The sequence below is a fragment of the Bufo bufo genome, chromosome 1 (genome assembly GCF_905171765.1).
Source record: "Bufo bufo chromosome 1, aBufBuf1.1, whole genome shotgun sequence".
In the NCBI taxonomy this organism is placed as follows: Eukaryota; Metazoa; Chordata; class Amphibia; order Anura; family Bufonidae; genus Bufo; species Bufo bufo.
The window spans coordinates 686,223,473-686,250,103 of record NC_053389.1 but is presented as its reverse complement, the minus strand read 5'-3'; the positions used below and the strand labels follow the sequence as shown (position 1 = coordinate 686,250,103).

At 45.2% G+C, this 26,631-nt stretch overlaps 1 protein-coding gene across 2 annotated transcripts in view; it reads right to left on the bottom strand.

Moving 5' to 3' along the window:
- The window catches only part of MFGE8 (milk fat globule EGF and factor V/VIII domain containing), a 58,424-nt gene extending 33,879 nt beyond the window's left edge, over nt 1-24,545 (bottom strand). For both annotated transcript variants that reach the window (XM_040414162.1, XM_040414163.1), the window contains exons 1-3: nt 24,389-24,545; nt 2,484-2,606; nt 365-496 (exon numbers count right to left, since the gene is read on the bottom strand). In XM_040414162.1, coding sequence (XP_040270096.1) covers nt 365-496; nt 2,484-2,606; nt 24,389-24,452 — 319 coding nt within the window. In that variant the 5' untranslated portion in view covers nt 24,453-24,545. The remainder of the gene's footprint in view (nt 1-364; nt 497-2,483; nt 2,607-24,388) is intronic.
- Nucleotides 24,546-26,631: the final 2,086 nt, after the last annotated feature.

Genomic DNA, 26,631 nt, shown 5'->3' with positions numbered 1-26,631 from the left:
AAACTAATTAGGAACAAACTGTTTAGTCCGTTTGCATTGTTAATGGCCACGTGGGATTGCAGGTGTTGGGCAAGCCCTTCTCCCAGTTTCCCTCAGGCCTAGTGACGTCACGACTAGTATCATTGGCCTGGGCGGGGCTAAACCCCATTCAAATGAATGGAGCTTAGCCCCACCCAGGCCAGTTATACTAGTCATGATGTCACTAGGCCTGAGGGAAACAGAGAGAAGGCCCCCTGTAGGACCCTTGCCGATCAGATGCGGATGACCAATCCAGAGGACAAATCATCAATTAAAAAGAACAGCAGAACCCCTTTAATTATGATTATATCTAAGCACTACATCACAACAAAGTCTTCATACTCACTGTTTTCACAGTTCTCTCCAAAGTAGCCAGGAAGACATTTGCAGGAATATTGGGCAAAGGTATCTCCTCTGCGAGTATGGGACAGTTCCTGGCACTCCCCATTGTTGTGGCAAGGATTTGGTTGACAGGGACCTAAAAGAAGTACAGTAATTAGAGGCCAATTCTGACCAGAGCTTTTCCCAGACTGAATAGTTAAAGGGAACCTGACAGCACAAAATGGTCTCCAAGCTGCCTGGAGCACCCCAACAGTCGACTTATGTTGTCCCAGAGAGTTGATTTATAGGGTTCTTCCGTAATCAGCGAAAATCATCTTTATTCGCTCTCCCGCTGTATACTAATCGGCGGTTTCGAGTCAAGAACGCTGGCCCCTTCCTGGCTGAAGTCAAGGTTACTGCCCACAATTCCTGCCATTTCTGCCCTGCCCACAAACTATGATTTTTATGTGGGTTGATCACCAGCAAATGAGCGCTTTGCTTGTTTGTTGGGTGATCAGTGTCACATTTACACTGGGCAATTATCGGGAATGAACATTTGTACATCTGCGAACACAATCTTTGTGCTGATAATTGGCGTATGTAAATGGTCCTTAGTGATCCAGTACTAGACATCTTAAAAGGGGCTCTCAATATTGACGACCTATCCTAATTTAGGTAATCAACATCAGATCGGCGGAGGTCCGACACACAGCACCCCTGCCGATCAGCTGTGTGAAACTAGCCGGAACTCACCACTCCTTGCTCTTTGGTCATCTCCTGCTCTTGTACTTTTCAACATCAGGACACAGCAGCACACTTGGTGTCAGGACCCAGTGTGCAGCGCTACCGGAGTATAAGGACTCATCTCATCTGGGATTCGAATTTAGTCTGAATTTAAAGGTCTGACTACTTTATAGGTGTGATTTATTTAGGGCGTCGGACACATTCCAAAGTCTTGTCTGGCGTCTCAATTTAGTGGTCTGATTAATTGTAAGTTTCAGGTTAGGTCTAAATTCTGAATTTATATAAAGGATCAGCTGTGTGTGTGTGTGTGTGTGCGGCATGTGTCCCCTGTGCGTGCAGTAAATAGAGTTCTACGAGGAGGTATTATTTCCCTACTCTTTAGCATTATCATTTTGGAATTATAGGTTTCTTTTGAGAAGAGTGCGTTTGTACTTTTCAGGTTCCAATATGGAAACATTCTGTACGTGCTTCAGTTTTCTTACCCAAGTGCACCAAATAAGAAAAATCCCGCAGATGCTTCTGGACAGAACAGAGAGGCTACAAGTATCAGACCTTTAGGCACTTTGAACATGTCAGCTATAAAATGGTTTTCATAAACTTATGTCTAGTAAAGGCCATCATAACCCACAAAATAATCTACGTCCACGCCAGATTTCTCCTTCCCAGACACTGGAAAGCGTATTTGGACAAAAAAAAAAGAGAGAAGGCGCTCATAGGGTAAATAAGTAAAATACTGTTTTCCCTTGTCTAGGGGAGGTAATGTGCTCACCTGTCACAGTTGCACCTAATTGGGTGCAACTACAATGGAGGATGAACAATAGTGGTGATTGGTTGGTGCTGCCGGTCTTGGCCAAACCGCCAATCGGGGGAGTGTAAGAGCTGAAGGTTTGCTGGACCAAGGAAGTCCAGGAGGAACGGACAAATAGAAGGGCGCAGGATCACAACCAATGGTCAAAAAAATGATTTATTCAGAGACAATGCGTTTCGGGGTGCATGACCCCTTTATCAAGTCTGGTGGATCACAAAAGAGGCCGTTCACTCCCCAGCACGTGGGGCGTCTGGTACGCTGTGAGGAACTCACAGCGTACCAGACGCCCCACGTGCTGGGGAGCGAACGGCCTCTTTTGTGATCCACCAGACTTGATAAAGGGGTCATGCACCCCGAAACGCATTGTCTCTGAATAAATCATTTTTTTGACCATTGGTTGTGATCCTGCGCCCTTCTATTTGTCCGTTCCTCCTGGACTTCCTTGGTCCAGCAAACCTTCAGCTCAGACACTGGAAAGGCGGCTCCAGGTGCTGACAGTCAGATAAGCAGCAATGACAATACGTCATTTCTTATAATAAGGATGTAGCGCTCCGCTTCCAAGTAGCGGCACTCTTTACAATGGTGGTTTTACCTTTCTCCGTCATGTTGCAGTCTGTACCCGTGAAGCCATCAGCGCAGATGCAGAAGGGCTCTTTACTCGAACTGACAAAACAGGTTCCTCCATTTAGGCATATGTTTGTTTCACAGAGCTCACCTAAAAATGCAAATGATAAGCAGATGTCTGACCGTGTTCACATTAGGTTTTACATTATATCTACATTTATCTCATTTTCATATATTGTTCTAACAAAGTAAAAAAAAAAAATAATTAACTGCATCTATATACAGTATATAATAAATACAATGTAATATCTATCTACCAACCTATCTTCCTATGTAAGCGATTCATGGGGGGTGGGGGATATCAAGAAGGTACGGACAAAATATAGAGTGGTCCCTCAAGATACAATATTAATTGGTTCCAGGAAAACCATTGTATGTTGAAACCATTGTAACCTGAGTAACTGATTCCAAAGCCCAAAAAATGTCATCCAAGATAATAGAAATGAAGATTTAAGAAAAATAAGCAGATAACTAAGACAGATAAAACAAGTCCTTACATATAACAGTCAGGAACAGCTGTTTTACCAGAGTAATGGCCTGGATTGGTTGTGTCTGTGTCTGAGACATTGTATGTTCAGTCTGGTTTCAACTTACGATGGGTCAGAAAAGGCCATTGAATCCTGAATGATCACGGTACAGATGAAGCAAAGTTAACAGTCACAGTCAGAATGCGTTACGTTTGTGGGTTAGGCTAGTTTCACACTAGCGGCAGGGGACTACGGCAGGCTGTTCCGGCAGGCGAACAGCCTGTCAGATCCGACCTGCCGCTAGTTCACATGTGGCCCCGGACTGCCGCTCGGTCCTCATTGGCTATAATGGGGGCGGAGTTCTGGTGGCGGCAGGGCAGCGCACGGAGAGAGGCAGCCGCACTAAAAGTACTGCATGCAGTACACTTAACACTGCTACATCTGTAGCAACAAGAGCTAAATGAGATTTCATTCATAGATTTTATTTTTAGTTGGCTGGCAGAGAAATCCTTCATAGAAAATCGATGGAAAACCGTGCATAAAATTTCAGCGCTAGTAGTCAATATCCAGGTACAATTCATTGGTTCATTTTTGAAATAGAACAACTCAGGTTTACCTGGAAGCGAGCACAAAGGACCACTGTGGCCGGATCAGTCGACAATGTCTGATCCTTATGGCGGCCACCAGAGGTATCCATATTTTATTTTGCTCATGAAGGCAACACTTCCCACTAGCTGTTACTCATATGCCCCAGAAGTAATTTGTCCTCAGGATAGATCATCATTATCACATTGGTGGGGCTCCGAGTCTCAGCACCCCTGCCGATCAGCTGTTTCAGGGAGCCGCGGCACTCACCGAAGTGTGGTGAAGGCAACAGGCTCCCGGCAGCTTACCAGCATAGAGCGGCTGTGCTTGGTATCGCAGCTCAGCCCCATTCACTTCTAGACCATGGCATGTTCTCTGTGTACCCAAAAAAAGAGGCACAGTGGGCGCCTGTTAAGTACGTCATGAAAAGTATCCAATGGTTGAGAGAGTACTCTTTATGCCTGATCGCCACCATCAGACAGGAATCCAAGCCTTACAGTCATCTTGTTTTTCAGGGTAATGCCCTGTACAACAGGTCTTGAAGTTGCAGGACTTCAAATGAACCCCCAAATTGGCATTCCTGGGTAAGGGCATTGTGGCACTGTAGGAAGGAAGCCAGCCTGGGCTTTCTGGATCAGTTCTAAAAGTAAAGAGCTTGCTAAAGATTTCTCAGTTAAGGGGATTTCATACGGACCACATGGCATGGAATCTTGTTAACACGTCACAGTATGCCCAGGCATCGGTTTAGGTAAAGGGCACAAGTAAAAGCACAACATAAGCTATACACACACTGTGTAAAACAAGCTAGACGAACAGTATCCATAGCCTTCAGAGGGAGTTTGTCACCACCTCATTTTCAGAGTAAGCAAGCTGACAAGTAGGGCAGAGTCCCCGAAATATAACAGGGCCAGACCTCCACATGCACAATGCAATGCCGTGGTAGAGGAACACATCCGCTCAGTACCTCCAATTCATTCATATGGTGAATACGGCATTAGTAATATTTAGACTCCAACGTCGGCTGAACCCGGCAGGTTGCTCCTCTCCCCCACAATACATGCACACTTGGTATGTGAGGATGAGGACAGACAGCTGGTGGCCCAACTCTCCAGCCATCTACAAATGTAGGGCGCCTTTCTACTCCGAATGCATGTGAAGCCACATGTGAATAGCACACACATAAGGGAGCGGCCCTGCCATCGTTCCTATGCTGCTTACAGCTACTAGGTGGAACAGGAAGGACCTGTAACGAGCCACTGCCTAAAGCTATTCTCAAAGAGGTCCCAATTCACAGCAGCTGCTGGCAAACAGTTTTTTTGTCCCTTGCAGGTGACAAAAGGGACAAGGTGGTCACAGCTCCACCCTGTCCTGTATTCATGCTGATCAGTCACTTTCATCTATTGTGGCCTGAGGAGGAAAACACAGCATTGTGCCGCGATACGTCCTAAACAAGCCAGTTCACAGCTCCGGTCATAGCTCCTCAAGTTCCTGTGACTAGGTCCACCACCCTCTGTGCCATTACTAATACAGCTTGTAGAGTAGGCTCTGGCTGTGGGTGCGTCCGATCAGACTCAGACTTAGTAGATATTTACAGGCTCCTTTACATGACGGCAGAGTTATTGCCAAACTTATCAACAAGGGCAAGCAGCAGTTGTAAAGAGTTATATACTTTTCAGAAGAATCACTTAACCCCTTCAGTACCGGGCCACTTTTCACCTTAAATCGCAGGTCGATTTTTGCAAATCTGACATGTGTCACTTTATGTGGTAAATAACTTTGGAACGCTTTAACTTATCCAAGCCATTCTGAGAATGTTTTCTGGTGACACATTGTACTTCATGATCGTGGTAAATTTGAGTCAAAATATTTCACCTTTATTTATAGAATCCAAAATTTAGCCCCAAATTTCTCATTTTCACAAGGGGTAACAGGAGAAAAAAAGCACCCCATAATTTGTTACCCATTTTCTCCTGAATACGGCAACACCCCATATGTGGTGGTAAACTGCTGTGGGGCACATGGCAGGACTCAGAATGGAAGGAGCGCCATATTGCTTTTCCAGCGCAGATTTTGATGGATTTGTTTGCGGGTGCCACTGGTTTTTATTTTTTAAGTGATTGTCTTATGTGGGGGCTCAGTTTTTGCAGGATGAGGTGACTGATTGGTACCATTTTGGGGTACATAAGACTTTTTGATCACTTGGTATTACACTTTTTAGGGCCAGGCAGAAAAAACATTATCACGCCTGGTCCCGTCAATCAAAGTGCAGAGGGCTCGGCAGTGGCAGAGAGTACACAGTTTCTAGGTGTAATGGCAATGCCCCCGTTGCTCCTAGAGGCTCATTTACATATATTAAACATCATTTTTCTTAGCAATACGAGGACATATGAACATTGGACAACACAGATGCCTCCAGCTGCCAAGCGCACATGTAACAGGTCTGCCAGTATCATAGGTACAAATCTGCTGACAGATGGTCTTTAATGACGTCTCTAAATCTTCACACTAGGAACCCTTTCGTCACATTTCATGCTATAAATTGGAGAACCAACACTGACCTATTGCTCGTTCCATATCCAAATATTGTCTTCAGACATTTTTGCAGTAATGAATAAAAACTACTGTAATGTACCTTTATGTTACTTTTTAGTGCTCTGTTGAGAATTTTGCTGATAAGTGAAGGGGTCTACGGAAGCTTGTAAACATCTAGCGGACGTAAGCACGGCGGTCGTCATACTAATGTATTTTTATAACTGCTCACAAATATTTGCAACCATATATATGGAGGGACAGAACACTTACGACGTCTGATCAGGTTATGGTTGATTACTCGACAAAAGCACTTTAAGGCTACATTCAGACAACTGTGTTTTGCCGTCTGCAAATTGCGGCTCCACAAAACACAGATACCAACTGTGTGCGTTCCTATACAGAAGTGTCCATTCTTGTCCGAGATTGCGGACAAGAATAGGACATGCTCTATCTTTTCTTGTGGGGGGCCGCGGAATGGAAGTACAGATGCGGAGTGCTGTCCGCATCTTTTCTGGCCCCTTTGAAATGAATGGGTCCGCACCCATTTCGCAAAATTGCGGAATGGATGCGTACCCAGAAATACGGCAGTCTGAAAGCACCCTAAAAAGGACCTGTCGCCTCTCCTGACAGATCTGTTTAGTAGCTACTTCCATCCCTCATGTAACAACAGTTCCGGAGCATCTATTCTTATGAGTTGGGGGGTGCGTGCATGCACAGTCTGACACCGGCGGCACTTATTGAATAGTGTGCAGGGACACAATGCCAACTGGTAACACCCATCTGGACCTAGATTGCAAACTACTAGTAATTGATTCATAACTTATAGCAGGAATAATAGAGCAATCGCACAACATAGAGTCAGAAGAATAGATGCCCAAGAATTTATTACATAGGGGATGCATGTAGTTACTACAACAGACAGTTCAGGAGAGGCGACAGGTCCTCCTTAAGGCTGGGTTCAGACCTGAGCGTTTTACAGCGCGTCCTACGCGCTGTAAAACGCTCAACAGGCAAAAAACAAATGTTTCCCTATGGGCATGGTTCTCACCTGAGCGTTTTACAGCGCGTACGAACGCCCTACGCCTCAAGAAGTACAGGAGCTTCTTTGGGGCGTATTGTCGCGCGTTCCCACCCATAGACTTCAGCGGGAACGCGCCTAAATGGGCGTTGGCTTGTTTCTGCCCATTAAAAATGCCCGATACAAATGCCTGTAAAAAGCGCATATCGAATATGCTCAGGTCTGAACCAAGCCTAAAGAGATGATCAGAAAAAGGTAAGAAGCTGTCACACCACAGATTTGACATTTCACCATCTACTGCATATGTGGTGATGCGGCCACCATTTATCATTTTGGGTATCCATTAGTGAGCAGAACTGAACATCTAAAAAGTTCGTATAATTTGGTGAACTTTAAGGAAAGCTTGTCATAGCAAAAACTGTGGAGGCCACATATAAGATGTGACATGTGAACATGGCCTGAATACGTTCTGGATGGTGAAACTAGGGTGTCTAAAGGACAGCGAGAATTAATCATGCAAAGACGAGGCTTCTTTAGCAAGTGAATAAAGGGGGCACTGTCCGTCATAGCCGGACAATTGTTTACAGCAATTTCAAGGTCCAGCTGTGCTCTCACGTTCAATGCCAGAGAACATTTACATTTTCTTGGGAAACGTTATCTGTGCTCGTTTCTTCAGTGTCCTTCAATTTGTGTTACATATCCTGGCTGGAAGACAGGGGATAGCATGAAGAGATTGTGCTACGTATCCTGGCTGGTAGATCAGTGATAGTATGAAAATAGAGAAGTCTTTAAAATACACATTTATTGCTAACCCTTCCCTTATATATTGGGGCAACACCACTGATTATTGGAATTGCTCTCTTTGTAATTGGGAAAGATCTGATACTAGAGAATGGCAGGCATGTTCTAACAGCATGGATCACACTTGTAAAGTGAGCCACTGAAAAAGCAGTTTAAAGGGGTTGTGATGGTCAGTATCTGGTTCCATCTCCCCAGCAGAGGTGGCCACGGGTGTCATATGGTGACGGCCACCACTGTTGTATGGACCTCTGCTATGAAACATTGATCCACGATTAGCAAGTACTGGTGGTGGTGTAGACCACTGGAAAGTAGGGGGAATTCTCTACCAGAGGTGTAACTTGAAGCTCCTGGGGCCCAACAGAAAATCTGAAACAGGGCCCTCATCTATTCAGTATTGAGAATCCACCAGGGCCTGGGTGTGACAGCTACCTTGGCACCCCTATAGCTAAGCTTCCGTTCTCTACTGCGACTACTAGTGACTGCTAAAACCAAAAAGCGAAAGCCGGGGTCCCTGCTGTAACTACTGGTGGAAAGGGAAAGCACAGCTGTATCCATGGAGTGAAGAATTATTTCATATAGATGGAGATACCCAGGAGAGAGCAATAACACCACGCAAAAACAAAAAAATAAAAATAAACTTTTCGTCTGCTACTGGGCAAAAACCATTTGTCCTATATTAAATCGAGTGTGCGGATTACAAATCCGAAGTCAGAATTGTTGTAACACGTCACAAAATTTTGCTATGCATAAGTATGCCTAAATAAATGAAGCACTTGGAAAGCATTGAATAATTTTGAACCGAACGAGTTTTACTCCAACAATTACCTGATCTACATCAGTTTGCCTAGTAAACAGCGTACTGTATGAAAATGGAATGGAATAACAAAATTTCAAAAAGTCTTGTTTTTCAGTTTAGAAGTCTTACTTGAGCAAAGCCCAGTACTGTTAAAAGTGCTTCAGGTATCTGCTTTTCAAGATGGGAATATAAGAAATGCACTTTCAATGCCATTCGGCAGCCAAGTTGTTCATATGCTGTAAGCATGTGGTCTACTAGTTCAGCATAGTTTGCCGTTCGTCTGTTCCCAAGGAAGTTCTGCACTACTAGCACAAATGCAGGCTGATCGCATAAACTTTCCGTTTTAGATGCCTTGGTCAAATGTGACCACGGCATCTGCGCAGTCCGGAAGCGAAAGTCGCGCACTTCGGCTCCGGTAACAGCGTTCCCTGGCTGAGATCGGGGAACCTGTTACATTGATCTAATAGGCTGAAGCCTCAAGCAGGCTTCGGTGCCTATTAGATGACTATACCAATACAGCATTGTATTGGTATAGTGCAACTGATGTGTTCAATAGTGTCTATATAGACATCAATAGACACAATTGGCAATCTAATGATTGCCAGTTATTGTCACCCAAGGTGACTTAAAAAAAAAAGTAAAAAAAAACAAAGTTCAAATCATGGGCATCGCCGCGTGCAAAAATGGCCATTAAAATATAAATATTATTGGCATACGGCAAAAGTACCCAATAATTTTTTTACAAAAAGTTGTACACACATCAAATTGGTATCACTGAAAAGAACAGATTGTCCCGCAAAAAAATGAGACCTCACTCAGCCCCGTACATATAACTAAAAAAAAAAAAAAAAAAAAAAAAGTTATAGGGGTTGGAATATGGCTATAAAAAAAAAAGTTATAGGGGTTGGAATATGGCTATAAAAAAAAAAAAAAAAAAGAAGGGTTTTTCCCCTCAAAAGGTTAAAAAAATAAATAAATACAAGCAGCGGGAAGTGAAAAACCAAAACGCAAAAATCCCAGGGTCCTTAAGGGGTTAAAATCTAGACGTTTCAGGCAAATTCCGAGTTCATATTTGGAATCAGCGCGCTCATTTTAGTATAAATCACATGTTTTTCTCTCAGTAGCAGTGTAATCAGTAGATAAAGCATCTCTAACAGCTATCATCTTTCACGAGACCCGGCTGGCCTGGGGTGCTGTGAGGGCCACATTTTCCAGAAGCGTGGAAGATATATTGCAGTGTTTATTGTCAGACTAGTTCCCATGGATGTTCTTATAGTACACACGCAACTGGAAATTCCCCACAGTAAGTTATTACTGCAGGATCTTCTGGGTCGGAGAATAGCTATTGCCTAATATCCACATACAACACATCGGGATGACAGCCAGTGAGCCCCACAGACTATTAAGGCTATGCCTATTCTGGCTTTAAGAATACCTTCCTAAATTTATATTACCATTTTTTGTCACTCTGCGATTAACCACCACCTTTTTGCTCTTAGTAATTTTGGAAACACTGGTGTTGGTGGAGGGAGGGGGTCATTTAACCTCTCTCTGTTCCTGCCGCTACAGAGGTCAGGGGTCAATCTCCTTGTCATGCCGTCGTGGTGATCTCATAGAAACCGAATTTTTCATACAGTCCTAGCCCCTAGATGCGAATGGGGCTTGTGTGAGAAACGGAAGACATCCGGACACAATGCCCTTATCACTGATGGAAGTTAGGGAGATGAAGTTTATCTTCACGAGTGTGAAACACATACAATCTGGACGGAAAAAATGCACACACTGAAGGCAGTTGCAGAAAAAAAAACATTGAACTTGCAAGCAAAACCCATCAGTTTCGCTCTGAACAGGTCCTGCCACCATGTCTTCTTGATCACTGAGGAGGAAGGGGGGAAGGGGCGCCCTTCAGACCCCCAGAAATAAAAACACGTATTACCTATCCAGTGAAGACAATAAGTGCTGATTATGTCACAACCCCATTAACGGGTACAGAGAGCTAAAAGCTCTGTGACTTAACTATACCCCTTCTTTTTTAGAGATTTTACATATCCATCAATTTCATGGGCAAGATGGGAATAACCAGAATAAGCGTCGGCCAGGGACAGAGTTACATAAATGGCGGAGTTGGCTGTGCCACGCTGTTTCCATAACTGACACTTCAGTAATTGGATGCTGCTCAGATAGCATCCACTGCTATGGGAGTCACGGATGTTCTGTAACTCCGGCCAGCACAGGCCAAGATGGCAATAGAGTACCACTTTAACCTTCTGCTCTCAGGGATTTTCATTTTTTTCACTTTACATGTAGACAGTGACAACTATTTCCTGTGTATTGGGGGGGGGGGGGGGATGAGGATTTGCAGAGTCCAGGGAACTAGCAGTAAACAGTCCGTGGTGACTCTTCACTGTAGACTGAAATTAAAGAAACATTTAGGGCAGGTTCACATGGACGTTTTTGGAGGAGGTTTTAATAAAGTATAAGTTCTCCCTTTAAATTTCCATTCCTTTCAAATCCTCTTTTGGACTTTGCCTGAAAAATCTGCAGGAAAATCTGGTTTAAAACCTCCTTTTAAAAAAAAAAAAACAACAAAAAAAACACCTTAGTGTAAACCTACCCGTAAAGGAAACTTTCCCAAGTTTTGTTCTGCTCTATTTGAAGGCATCATAAATTGATGACAGAGAGACTAATTGAAATGCTGGGTCACTTACGTTTTAAACCCTCTTGATCCTCAGGCTAGATCCTCAATACAAGATTGGCAGGGGTGCCAGGGAGCAGACCACTACCAATCAGCTGTGGCACTTGTGCGACGCCTGTGCTCGTCATTGTTTACCTGCTCGCTGTCTACATTGTGGAGGCAGTGCAGGGTAATTACGGCTTTCTGTACCATTCATTTGAACGGAAGTGGAAGCTGTAATTACCCAACCATGAGATACCGGAATTCGTAGACCAAAAGCCCAGGAGAGGCAAGACTGTTAAGGTAGCTTCTAACAGACAGGACCCTACTCTGTTTCTGGTAGATGGGCCCGACATATTCTTGATCAAAAAGTGCAAAGAGCTTCTACTTTTCATATAGTTAGTATAGCAGATAGCAGTCATGCAGTTTAGGGTCCATTCACACATCCGCATCCATTCTGCAATAATCAGGAACGGGCGCGGACTCATTCATTCTCTATCGGGCCGGAAGAGATGCGGAGAGTACACTATGTGCTCTCAGCATCCGCATTTCCGGAGCGCGGCAATGCAAAAAAATAGAAATAAAAAAAATGGAACATGTCCTATTCTTGTCCGCAATTACGAACAAGAATAGGCAGTTCTATGGGGGGTGCCGGTCGGGTGTATTGCGGATCCGTGTGAATGGACCCTTACCGTTATTCATGTTTTCAATGTTTGCATGTGTCTTTGTGCAGGGAGCAGTGTGCTGCTACTTGTAGTTCTTGTTTGCTTTTGCATTGCAGCCAAGGTAGCTTGCACCTGAACTCCCTTTATATAATAGTATGGAGGTGCTGGTCTGACTCTTTTGCATCCCATTGTTTTTAATGGGAGGCCACGCTGCAGCAGTTTGTCCCGTGGTATACGCGGACAAAACCTCCCATCATCTCCACAAAAAGAAGAGAAAAATAAAATGGGAGGGATTAATGTGCCGTCGTGGTGATCTCATGGAAAACGAATTACCGGTAAGACTAATTCCGAATTTCCATATCATCACCACGACAAGGAGATATACCAAATTATAACATTAAGGGGGGCGACTGCCTGAAGGACTTTTCGTACAAACCACAGCTCGGAAGTATTGGAAAAATCAATCTAACTGATAGCGTTTCATAAATGTATGTACACTAGACCAGGTTGCGGCCCTACAAATGTCTTCTAAGGATGCTTCTGCTTTTTCTGCCTGAGAGGTGGACCATGAGTTTCATAGCAAAAGGCAAATAGGGTCTTTAATCCATCTAGCTATAGAAGATTTTGAAACTCTCTGGCCTTTATTCTTCCCTGAAAACTGAATAAGAAGACTATCAGACTTCCTGAACCCTTTGGCAGACTCAAGATAACTTAGAAATGTACGTCTAACATCGAGAGAATGAAAAACAGATTCTTCATGGTTTGTAGGATTATTAGAAAGAGATGGTAAGATAATTTCCTGATCCCTATGGAAATGCGACACTACTTTAGGAAGGTACCCCGGATCTAATCTGAGGACTATTCTGTCCTCTAGAATTCCGAGATAAGGTTCCCTGATGAAAATGGCCTGGTCTCACCCAGTCTTCTTGCAGACGTGATTGTGATAAAAAGAAGCTGTCTTGAAAGAAAGACTTGATTGAATAGTCATTTAGGGGCTCAAACAGAGATAATGTTAGACTCAGGACTGTGTTAAGGTCCCAGGAGGGTACATGTGATCTGAATGTGGGTCTTAGCCTAGAAGCTGCTCTCATGAATCTCTTTATCCACCTGTGATTTGCAAGATCTGAGTCAAAGAAGCAACTGAGAGACGACACCTGGACTTTTAAAATGGATGGTCTAAGACCCAGACCTAGTCCCTGTTGCGGGAATTCTAAGATTGTCCGAATCCTCGGCTTCTCAGAATTCGGAGATGGTTTCCCAGACCAGGAAAAGAACCTTTTCCAGGTTTTAAGTAGATGGCGGAGCTCACTTTCTTCCTACATGATCTAAGCATGGCCATCACCTTATCTGAAAGACCTTGACGCCTCAATATCTGGACCTCAGGATCCAAGCTGTTAATTTCAAGAATTCTGAATGGGGATGCAGAATGGGTCCTTGATGAAGAAGGTCCTTCCTGAACGGAAGAGTCCAAGGATTCGAGATGGAAAGTCTCCTGAGAGAGGAGAACCAGCTCCTTTTTGGCCAAAATGGGGTTATTAGGCTAACTGTAGAATTCTCTTGTTGGATTTTCTGAATCACCCTTGTAAAAGAGCGGGATCTTGACATAGGGGCCACTTAAGATGGTGGATTTGGTGATCTCTGTAATGGGGACACCCCTTTGCTCGGTTTTCCTTCCTTTGAGGGATATCTGGCTTTCACTGTGTTGAAGACCCATAACTGGGGCTCCACAGTTATTTTGCAGATCACTGTTTCCCAGGGAGCTTTGCACTTTGGATTGCTGTGTCGAGACTCTTAAATGAGACTCCACAGTGTTTTCTGTAGCTGGTCTCCCTAAGATTAGCTATTGTTTTGTTTTCCCTGGAATAAGAGGAAGTGGTGGAAAGGCGTAACTCCGACTCCAATCCCATGTTGATGCGAACACGTCTATCACCCAGGGATTGCCCCGGGGGTCTAGGGAACCGAATTTTTCCACCTTCGCATTCTCCCTTGAAGCAAACAAGTCTACGTCTGGGTCTCCCCATCTGTCGACGATCATTTTGAAGACCTCTGAGTTTAGAGACCACTCTGTTTGGTCTAGCTTCCTTCGACTTAGGTAGTCCGCCTCTAGATTCAGTGACCCTTTGAGATGGATTTTACGTTCTTCTGTGGAAGATCCTGGGAGAGGTCAACAATTGTTGTCTGAGAGAATCCTCAGGTGGTAACCCCACACATTCTCTTCCGTCACCTTCAAGGATTCCCACACAGCACTCTGAAATTTGAGGATGGATTACTGACCAACTGGGGCCAGGAGTCCTGGTAATAATAGTCTCCAACCTTTGCTCCCCATCCTAACAGACTTGCATCTGTTTTGATCTGGACAAAGGGAGTTTTCCTCCAGACTACATCTTTGGAGAGGTTCCTTGGGACTGTCCAACACAGGGACGTTTTTACCGTGTATGGGATGAGCACTTTTCGATCTAGAGTATTTTGCTGTTTGTTCCAAATCCTGAGAATCCAGGTTTGTATGGTACAAAAATGTAACTGACTCCATGTTACCGAAGGAGTGTATGATGTTAGCAGGCCCAGCAGACTCATCGCCTCCCTTATGGAACAAACCTTTTCCTGAAATATTCTGACTTTCTCCGTTAGAGATTGGATCTGCTCTCGGGGAAGAAAGGTGGTTTGAATCTGAGAGTCCAAGATCCCCCCCAGGAACCCTGTTCTTGTTGACGGTTGTAGAGAAGATTTGTCGACATTCACTATCCAGCCCAGTTCTTTCAGTCTGGATAGAAAGGAGTTTAGGTCGGATAAGAGATGGTCTACTTTATCACCTATTAGAAGAAAATAGTCTAGATATGGTACTAAGTAGGGATGTCCCGATACCGATACCAGTATCGGTATCGATACCGGACATTTGCACGAGTACATGGACCTCGCACAGCTGATACAGCTTCAGAGGCAGCAGCAGGCAGTGTAATAGGAGCCTACAATGGAAGCTAGCTCCGCCCCTCCCCGCCCTCCAACCAATCAGGCAACCAGCACTGACCCACCGCACAGGGAACGTAGTGCAGGGACTCAGAGAATCGTCTGAGAGTTTATTAGTTATGAGTCAGAGACCGTGTCACCGAGTCCCTGCCAGACTTCCTGCTCTGCGACTCCCTGTAAGTCCGTCCGGGGGGAAGGGGGGGCATTATTAGCATAGCATGTAGTGGGGCTGTGTGTGTACAGGGTGCATGTAGCAGAGCAGGAAGCCAGGCACGGACTCGGTGACTCATTCGATTCTTTTAACTAATAAACTCTCAGACGATTCTCTGAGTCCCTGCAATTACATCACCGTCTGCTCCACTGCATTCACTGCAGCAGAGCTGTGTTTGCCAGGAGCGAGTCCCTCTAAAGGAGATAGTGTCTGTCTTCTATGGCCCTGGTCCTTCCCTTCCTGCCTGCAAGCTGCACATTGATCTCTAAAAGCAGGCATTAGGGCAAGAAGAAATATACATTACTGTATGATGGCCACAAGACTATTAGGGTCCATTCACACGTCCGTTTTTTCTTTCCTGATCTGTTCCGTTTTTTCAGGAACAGATCTGGACCAGATCTGGACCCATTCATTTTCAATGGGTCCTGGAAAAAAACGGACAGCTCAATGTCAGATTTTTTCCAGGACCCATTGAAAATGAATGGGTCCAGATCTGGTCCAGATCTGTTCCTGAAAAAACGGAACAGATCAGGAAAGAAAAAAACGGACGTGTGAATGGACCCTTATACTGAGGAGGGGCTTCAAAAATTGTTGTCCTGACTCCTTACAGTATGTCTCCTTGTGGCCGCCCCCATACAGTGTAACGTCTCCTTGTGGCCGCCCCCATACAGTGTAACGTCTCCTTGTGGCCGCCCCCATACAGTGTAACGTCTCCTTGTGGCCGCCCCCATACAGTGTAACGTCTCCTTGTGGCCGCCCCCATACAGTATAACGTCTCTTTGTGGCCCCCATACAGTATAATGTCTCTTTGTGGCCCCCATACAGTATAATGTCTCTTTGTGGCCCCCATACAGTATAATGTCTCTTTGGAATGTTATAGTTCTGTTTTTGGGCCATTTGGTTGGTCAGTGGTCAGAAAATACATGTGTGTGTATTTTATTGTTAAAATTTGTATCGGTAATTGGTATCTGTGAGTACTTAGATAAAAGTATCGGTACTCGTACTCAGTCTTAAAAAAAATTGTATCGGGACATCCCTAGTACTAAGAATAACTCTTTGTCTCAGATACGCTCCTATATCGACTACAAGCTTGGTGAACCCTGGGTGCGGAGGAAATCCCAAATGGAAGCGCCGTAAATTGATAATGGTGAACACTGCCTTTCTGATCTATGATGGCAAACCAAAGATATTTCTGAGAGTTGTTATGAATCGGGATGTGGTAGTAAGTCCACCGTGCACATTAAAGTGTCCTTTCGTATTAGAGGCATTATAGACCACAGGGATTCCATCCAGAACTTCCTGCAAGATATACACTTGTTCAGGAATTTTAGAATCATTATAGTTCGGCATGACCCTTCCATCTTTTTACTAGAAAAGAACTGGAATAGAATCCCCTTCATTGGTCTGAAAATGGGACCTTGACCACCACTCCCATCTTTATAAGGTCCTGAACTCCCTGCCAAACTTTGTTCTGAACACTCAAAGATCCAAGGTTTGACACTAAAAACCTGTTTGGGGAGACTCAAGAAAACTTGTAGCCCCAACTGACTACCTCCCGGGCCCAGGGATTTGAGGATATTTCCCAGGATTAAAGAAAATTCTTTAGTCTCCCCCCTACGCTAGCGTCATTGCTTGTCACTGGTTTTATTCTGTGGATTGAGGAGAAATCCCCTTCTCTGCCTCCTTTGGGGTAGCTCCAGCATCCCGATTTTCCCTTTCTCCTATAGGATCTATCCTGGCTCGAAAAATGGCCTGTCTTCGGGAAAACCCTTTTTCTTATCTGAGGCTTTTTCCAAGATCTTCCTACAGTGCAGATGGTGACCAAAATGGTCGCCAATGCGACTTAGAATTTACAAATGGCGACAAGACTTTTTAGTCTCGTCGCCATTTGCAACTAGACCCGCCACTGCAGCTCAGCAGTTAAATACTGCGGCAGGGCACAGGAGATGATGGTTCTCTGCCGATCACCCTCAGGCTTCAGGCTTAGAAGGCCTGAAGCCTATGAGGTAGTAAATATCCACGCAGGCATGCGTGATGACGTCATCACGGCCAGCGCATGTGTGATGACATAATCACGCCTGCCTGCCCCGGGACACAGTGAAGCGATGTGGTCGTAGACCAGAAGAGGTTGTGGCCTGCATTGTGAACACCGGCGAACGTGGGATACAGGTGAGTATTAGTTGTTTTTTTTCACTGCCAACTTGGGAGCCTTTACTAACAGGCAGGGGGCATTGGGCACATAATACTGAAGGGACACTTTGGGGCATTACTCAATGGGAGCACTGTGGGGGATGTTACTACTGGAGGGGTGCTGTGGAGGACGTTACTACTGGAGGGGCGCTGTGGGGGGCTTTAGTGTTGAAAGGGCACTGTTGGTGACATAACTGGCAGCATATTTGGGCCCTCTAGAGGAATTTTTATACAGGGGACAGTATAAGGGCCATTACTGGTGGCACTGGGGACTTTTAACACTGAGGCCCTATAGGGGGCATTACCAGGGCATTTTTTTTATGAGGGCACTATATGGGGCATTACTGGATGCACTGGGGGGCATTATATCAGGATTTTTTTTGTACATGGGCATTACTACTAGGGGCACTATAGTGTCATTTTTACCTAGGGTAAAATAGGAGATATTAATGTAGGGGCATTTCTATTACAGGGACATAATGGGGGACACTATACAGGTCAGGCATTACTACTGAGGGCACAATATATGGTTTTATTATTACTGGGGGCATTTTAGCAGACATTATTATTACTGGGGAGGGCACTCTAGGGGGCATTATAATTGCTGGAGGCACCATAGGGACATTATGTCTACTGGGGGTCACTATTTTTTAAGCAGGAGTATTGGGGAGCACAGTGGGCACAGGGCTGGGAGGGACAGCAGGGTGACATTGTTGGGAAACCAGGGTTTGGAGGTTGTGTTGAAAATGTGGGGAGGCTTATAGAAAAATTAAGAAATCTAACATGATGCGCCATCCATTCCACCCTGTACGCTGCCGAAAGCCCGGCTGGACACCATACAGCATGTGAAAACGGAGGGCCTCCCTTTGTGGGGTGGAATGGACGGCGACTTCCAGACTATACCTCTGCATCCAATTGAGCCTTCATCTCCACTCTGAAGCTAAGTTGAACTTCTAGTTTGTTTATAAACTGCTGATATATTGTTGAGTCCCCTGATGAGTTGTCCCAAGGCCAACGAAATGTGTTAGGAAAGTTATCTTTATCCATACCAGGGCCCTTGTGGTTGCTTCCTTCCCTCTGACGAAGCTGGGCAGTCAACTGGCACGAAGTAGGGACATCTAAGGAGTCAGGAGTGACACAGGGGGGCGCCCTTTTGAGGGTGAGCGTTTTTCACCCCCTGTGTAGGGATAGATAGAGTATGGTAATTGAAGTAGGGACTTGTAGGGAAAGACACCCAGCACGTGGATTCCCTCCTATCCCAACCTATATCTTATCAAGGGTCAATTACCTTTGATAATACTTTTGATATGGTTCAGCAATTTTGAGGTTGCACTATTGTGTGTTATGTGTGTCTGCGATTGTTTGTTTGTCTTTAATGGGCTATTATTTTAATTGTACATTAACAGTTAAGTATTAATTAAGGTCACCCACCATTTTGTTTTGTTTTTTATTTCTTCTGTGCCTCTTTAGATACCTATGAGACGAGATATAAAAATGGCAGCACCGGGAAGAAGAAGAAAAAAAATAATAATTATAAAGAAAAAAATTTAAAAACTCCACTCGGGTGCAAAACCCAATGGGAATAAGGTTACACAATGTTTAGAGATCAAAAAACGTTTTTTGGTGTAAAATATATCTCTGCAACCTGGTGCCAAATAACCACTGTGCACGAAAGAAACGAGAGGGAGATCGGATCTATGACTCCCTGACCTAAGCTAAGAGTGAACCCATTATGCATAGTGAGCATATAGATATAAAAGTAAAAGTAAATCACCCTGCAGGGAACTTACGGAGGTCGACGCAGGAACATCCGGCTCTGGACCAGACATGCTGATCATCAGACCTCAGATCAGTCATGACTTATGGTTCCCCGCTATACGCAGTCATCCGGAACACTGCACGCCGCCTCCTGGATCACAAAACCGGAAGTGACGGAACAGTGAAGGCAAGACGCGCCGGGCACTCACTCCCAGCTTAACCCACCAGGGGCAAGGAGGAAGACGCCGCCCCAGGAGCAGGCTCCGGATCAACCAGAGCCCTCCTGAACCCCCCCCCCCCCCTCCCCTCCAGCATTAGTATAAGACCGCTGGCAAGCAGGGGGGACCTCTGGAATCAGATAAGTGCCACAACTGACACACATAGCGCAATAAAAGTTCTTCTTTCTTTATCTCCCTTCATGCAGGGAGACCTTCCTCTGCCCTGGCCTCTGTAGGGACAGGAAAAGACTGATGGTGGGAGGGGGCGATTTAACCTCTCTCTGTTTCTGCCCCTACAGAAGTCAGGGGTCAATCTCCTTGTCATGCAGATGATATGGAAATGTAGAATATAGAACATGCTGCAATTTTTCCTGTACGCACAGATGATGAAAAAACAATGTTCATGTACACAGACCGAGAGCGGACATCTGGCAGCACGGTGGGCGTGTGTTAGCACGGATCCGGCAAGCTGCCGCAAGTGTGAAAGTAGCCTAAGGCTGACCATAAACATTAGACAGCCAAAGATCCCATTCAAATTACTGTATGGTTGGCTGAACCCGCCGGGAATGACAGGTTCAGCCGACAATCTAGTGTGTATAGGCCGCTCCCAAGTTGATGCAAACTTTTTTGTTTTCCCAAGAGATGTGCCACTGCTAGAGGCGTCTGGCAGCAGCTTTCTCCTCTCTCCCCAATGAATATACATATGTGTATGGGGAAGATGGAAAGGAGTCAGGAGAGATGCCTGACAGCTACCGAACATGTATGACCAGCTTAACTCATTATAAAGGCTGATTCACATCTCCGTTAAAGAGGACCCGTCACCACTCCAGACATGTCTGTTTTAATAGCTACTTGCATTCCCCATGTAATAACAATTCTGGAGCATCTATTCTTATGTCTTTATGTTCTGCCATTCCTTTATTATTTCTACTAGAAGTTAAGAATGAATTGCTAGCAGTCTGCAGTAAGGATACAGAGGGTGGTAACCAGTTGGCGGGGGTGTACCTGCACAGTACTGATTGGATAGAGTGAGTCTGTGCAGGTACACCCCCGCCAACTGGTTACCATCCCTCTGTACCCTTACTGCAGACTGCTAGCAATTCATTCTTTTTTTTTTTTAAGAATTTTTTATTTTTCAAATCATAATATTAATACATAAACCAATATTAGTCACAATGGTGTACCCAGTATGACAATCATAAACATCATTTTGAAGAAGTTCTACACATCATCCTAAGTTCACCCCTGCAATAATAAGAGAAATGACTATATCAACCCCCCCCCCCACCCCTCATTGGCTGTCGTCCACTCCATTCATTCAAGTATAGAATATTATCAGTATTAAATATAGCTATGTAGTTCTACGTGCAACTCTCCGTTTCCTTTCAATATCCTCATATATTCTAATTTGTTGAAGATATGAACCCCACTCCCTTGTCGAGGGCGGAGAGACAGAGCCCCAATACTTTATCAATATAACTTTAGCCACCATCAATCCCCTCATCCAAATCCGTCTGACCTCGGGCGGGACTTCCACTTCTGACCCATAATCTCCAAAGATCACTATCAAAATCCCCGGGTTATAGTTCATTGAAGACTCCTCCTGTAGGGCAGAGAAAACCTCATCCCAATATTTTCTTATTTTACTGCAGCTCCAAAGCAAATGGACGTAGTTTGCATTAACATATCCACACTTAGAGCAGCAACAATCCCGGTTTTTATTTTGAGGCAATTTTCCTTGGATTTTGGGCGTATAATACAATCTATGGAGAATCTTAAATTGAATTAACCTGTGCGCACTGGAAACTGTCGCCTTTCTCACGCTCCTGTAAATAGTGGGCCACTGTAGTGGGGGGCAATTCAATTCTTGCTCCCACTTACTTGGGCTTTTGAAAGGTGTTACAGTTGCCAGTGCCATTTGGAGTTTAGCATATAATCTAGATATCTTCACCTTTTTGAACTTCTGAGCAATTCATTCTTAACTTCTAGCAGAAATAATAAAGGAATGGCAGAACATAGAGCCATAAGAATAGATGCTCCAGAATTGTTATTACATGGGGAATGCATGAAGCTATAACAATTCTGGAGCATCTATTCTTATGTCTTTATCTTGTGCCATTCCTTTATTATTTCTAGTAGAAGTTAAAGGGAACCTGTCACCGGGATTTTGTGTATAGAGCTGAGGACATAGGTTGCTAGATGGCCGCTAGCACATCCGCAATATCCAGTCCCCATAGCTCTGTGTGCTTTAATTCTGTAAAAAAAAAAACGATTTGATACATATGCAAATTAACCTGAGATGAGTCCTGTCCCTGACTCATCTCAGGGACAGGACTCATCTCAGGTTAATTTGCATATGGATCAAATCGTTGTTTTTTTTACACAATAAAAGCACACAGAGCTATGGGGACTGGATATTGCGGATGTGCTAGCCGCCATCTAGCAACCCATGTCCTCAGCTCTATACCCAAAATCCCGGTGACAGGTTCCCTTTAAGAATGAATTGCTAGTAGTCTGCAGTAAGGGTACAGAGGGATGGTAACCAGTTGGGGGGGGGGGGGGGGTGTACCTGCACAGCACTGATTGGATAGAATGAGTCTGTGCAGGTACACACCACAACTGGTTACCTCCCCTCTCTGTATCCTTACTGCAGACTGCTAGAAATTCATTCTTAATTATAGTAGAAGTAGAAATAATAAAGGAATGGCACAACATAGAGACATAAGAATAGATGCTCCAGAATTGTTATTACATGGGGAATGCATGAAGCTATTAAAACAGGCATGTCTGGAGTGGTGAAAAGTCCTCTTTAACTGATCCAGCAGAGAAACAACCTGCTGAAGTTCACCAGATCTTACATAACCAGACACGGCCTGACTATAATGTTCGGCTATGCCAGATCCGGTGAACTTGGCAGGCTGTTCCTGTGCTGGAGATGTGAATCAGCCCTTACAGCCATCTCCACTGCCTCCTCCATGTACAGTCGGCTGACAGCTATTCATCCTGAGCCATGATGAACTCTGCCGAGTATGCGTGTGTTCTGATTGCAGAAAGCCGTTGCCAGCATTGGCTTATCTCCCCTGAGAACACAAGGATCAGGCATGTTCAAATGCATCAGCCTTATTCTCCTTCCATCCCAGGATAATGCCTCTTGCAGACAAACGTAATTTTTTTCCCGTTCCCTTTTTTGTGTTCCGTTTGCAGTCCATATGCGGAACCCTTGACTTCAAAGGATCCGCAAGAACAACGGAAGGTACTCCGTATGCATTCTGTTTCCGTATTTCTGTTCAAAGATAAAACCTGTCCCATTATTGCCCGCAAATCACGTTCCGTGGCTCCATTCAAATAAATGGTTCCACAAAAAAAAAAAAAAAAAAAACACGTAATGCATCTGTATGTCTTCCATATCTGTTCCATTTTTGCGGAACCATCTACTGAAAATGTTATGCACAGCCAAATTTTTTTATGTACTGTTTAAACATTATTGTATGCTTCCGTTTCCGATCCACAAAAAACGGATCACAAGCTGAAAACAAACGGAACGGCAAAACAGAAGTGGAAACACTACTGAAACAAAAAAAAACTGAAAAGGGGATCAGTTTAAAACGGACCGCAAAATCCATACGGTCGTGTGCAAGAGGCCTAAGGAGGTAAATCAAGGCATCAACGTACACATTGGATGATCTGCTAGTCCTGCCGACATTAATCTCATTTTTTGGCCAGCTTAGCCGTCTCCTGACCTTGTCGGGGTAGCCGCTTATCTCTCGGCTTCTATTGAAAAGCTGTGTGGTTGAGCTGCATAAGCGTGTTTATGGGGAATCAGCATGCGACCAGCCAAAAGGGGCTAAAGTGTATTTCTGACAAAGAAAACCGCAATCCCTGCTCTCTAACATAGTCCTTTATGTGGCTCCAAACACTCATTTTCTATCGCACAATAGATACCGATAACATCGGAAACGTAAAAGACAAACACACAACTTTAGGGCCATCGGTTACATAAACTAAGCACTTAAGTGAATTAGCGGTGAGTAACGCCCCCAGATGGCTCTTGTAGGCTAGACACGATTATCTGGGGTCAATAGAGGACAGATCTGGAGATCTAATCTACAGATCCAGCATATAGGACGGTATTACTAAGCAGAATCTCAGGCCCCTGCTCGCTGATCGGCTCCTATAGGCTGCTGGGCTTCTAGCATGATCTCATTCCTGCATCAGATGTCAGTGATGCCAGAAAACAAACGTGTCTGGGGCTGAAGCCTCATACCGACGGGGAATAAACTCTCCTCCTATTAATTCCGGCTTAAAGGGACTGTCCATATTATGCAGTCATTATCTGACTAATCCTGTTTAGCTCTCTATTAGCAATTCAATTCACGGCATGCTATTGTTCTCTGTTATCAGGCCAGAAGAGGAGCCTGTCTCCACCGTCATTACCTACTGACTTTTTATAACCGGGCGGTCCCACCCTAGGACAAGTCATGCCGCGAGTGGGCGGTTTAGTCACGGCGTACAGGGCGACCGGGGACAATAATAGACGTTCCGCTGAAAGACTTTGAAACAAAGTAACACCAACTCAATCTGCATCAGAGAGGTGGCGGCACTACCTAACTAGTCTAAGCCCCCTAAACAGCCAGGGGTGGGAGATGACAGAAACCACGCGCGGTTTTATTAGAGGTACCCCCATAGCACTGGACACAGTCACACCACCTGGTTGTCAGCTCCATTTAAAGGGGCAAGTCGTAGATGGACGCGGGTTCTGAGAACACAGACATACAGGTTCCCCCTCAGTGACCCCATTAACACTAAGCTGATTACAGAAAACAATAGGCTGCACAGTAAAGGGATAGAAGACGCATTCTGAGTGATTATATACATAAAGTTACAAAGGTCAATCACATGGATTGGGACAAGGAGCTTGCAATCTAGCTTTGACCACCCAGTGTTAGGTGAATGACCTGTATGTAATACTGACTGCGATCTAGACGCAGACTTACCTTCCACCTTGAGGAAGGCCCAGAAAGTGAGGAAAGTGCCGAGAAGTGACCCGCGGGGCTGCATGGCGCTAGTCTCCTGCCCGGCTGCCGCTGCTGCTCGTCTCTGCCTGGATTTTGGCTGTTCCGGGAGGATTTTACGCTGGGACTGCCTGAGATTTCAGCTGGGCGTCACGTGACCGCGGAGCTGCACCAATCAGCGCGGGTTGTGAGGCAGAGGATTCTCGGGGAGGGCGGGGGCCGGGGACTTGTTGTGTCTGTGCTGTGCCGCCCGCATGTGCCTGCTGCTGTCACCACAATGGCGGGAGCTCAGCCCGGGCTTCTCCCCAGTGGAACTGCAAGTTGTAGAGATTGCGTTTCTCCATGAGCCTGTTGACCGTCTACTGCTCTGTTCACACCATATGCACAGTGCTGAGAAGTGCAGAAACTTCCCATAAAGTACAGCCTGCGGCATTTACAGAGACAGTGAAGCGGAGGAGATATAAAAAATATACGAAATATTCACAACCATGTCCTCACATAACTCCACACCGTGCACAGGGTAAAGCGGACCTGCTCCCCCCCTGTAATAACGGTTCGTATGGCTCCATGTTGTGCCCTTCCTGTATTATTCCTGCTAGAAGTTTATGAATGACTTGTCAGCAGCTTGCAGTAAAGGTACAGATGGGTGTTACCAGTTGGGGGTGTGTCCTGCACAGTCAGACACTGGTAGCACTGATTGGACAGAGTCAGACACACCTTCTACTGGTAACACTCACTGAAGTGTGAACTCAGCCTATGGGTCCATTCACACGGCCGTATGAAATTGCGGATCCGCAAAACACGGACACCGGCAAAGAGCGTTCTGCATTTTACGGATCGCACGTCTCCTGGACTCTCATAGAAAATGCCTTTTCTTGTCCGCAATTGGGGACAAGAATAGGACATGTTTGCGGAGCGGAAGTGCGGATGCAGACAGCACATTCCAGTCCTATTGAAAATTAATGGGTCCGCACCGCACGGACATGTAAATGGACCCTAGGGCCTCTTGCACACGACTGTATGGCTTTTTCAGTATTTTGCAGTCCGCAAAAAACAGATCCGCAAAAAATACGGATGACGTCCGTGTGCATTCCGTTTTTTACGGAACAGCTGGCCCCTAATAGAACAGTCCTATCCTTGTCCGTTATGCTAACAATAATATGACATGTTCCATATTTCCATTCAAAGATAGGCATACGGACTACCTTCCGTTTTTTTTGCGGATCCATTGAAATGGAACACAAAAAACAAAAAAAAAAACGTGTGCAAGAGGGCTAAGATTTCTTCTTTACCTGCAAAACTGTGCAGCCATCGGCCCCAGCAGGGTTCTGTCTGGACCGCGTCACACCTGAGAAAGGTTTGGGGTTTTTAAAGGCTATGGACACCTTTGGGAGATACGGTATCATGCCCGGACAGCCTACAGCAGGGCATGGTGGGAGTTGTAGTTTTACAACAGCTGGAGGACTGTGCCTTCTCAGTGAATCCATCACAGGCTCCATCTGTAGCAGACGGCATGTCCACCATGCACAGGTTTGTGGATGCGGACCCATTGACTTGAAGATACAACCGAAGACAGGACTTCACCTATCTTTTGCAGAGCGGAGGCACGGATCGGAAGCACTACGAAGCACATCAGTGGGCTTTCTGGTCCGCGCCTCAAAAAGATAGAACATGTTCTGGGTTTGGCCGCATCTTGTGGATCGCGGATCCATTCAAGTCAGTGGGTCCGCACCATAATATGGAGCCATTGCTGCTAGTTCCCTGACCGCTCATAACTCATTACTTTGTCCATATTGCCTCCTTTGGCTTGATTAATTTTTCCATCACACTACACACTGCTCGTGTTAGGGGCGTAGCTATAGAGGAAGCGGCTGCTTTGGGGCCCGAACTCAGAAGGGGCCCATCCAGGACAAAGACTAAAAGATTTTATTGTGAGGGCCCCCTCAACAGTATTATACAATGACATTATATACAGTGATACTGTAGGAAACGGATGGAGCGACTGCAACGTCTCGTCTGAAGTTTCGGGGGGGGGGGGGGGGGGGTGTCGGGGGATCAAAAATTTGCTGTGGGACCCAGTCATTTCTAGTTACACCACTGGCTCATTTCCCGGGGTTACAGCCATGCTGCAGCGCAGATACAAGGTGGCCAGGTTGGCAGTTGCTGTGCATGCGTGCCTATGTGCGCTCCCATGGTCCCAGCAACCAAAGAGGCCAGTGCTTTAC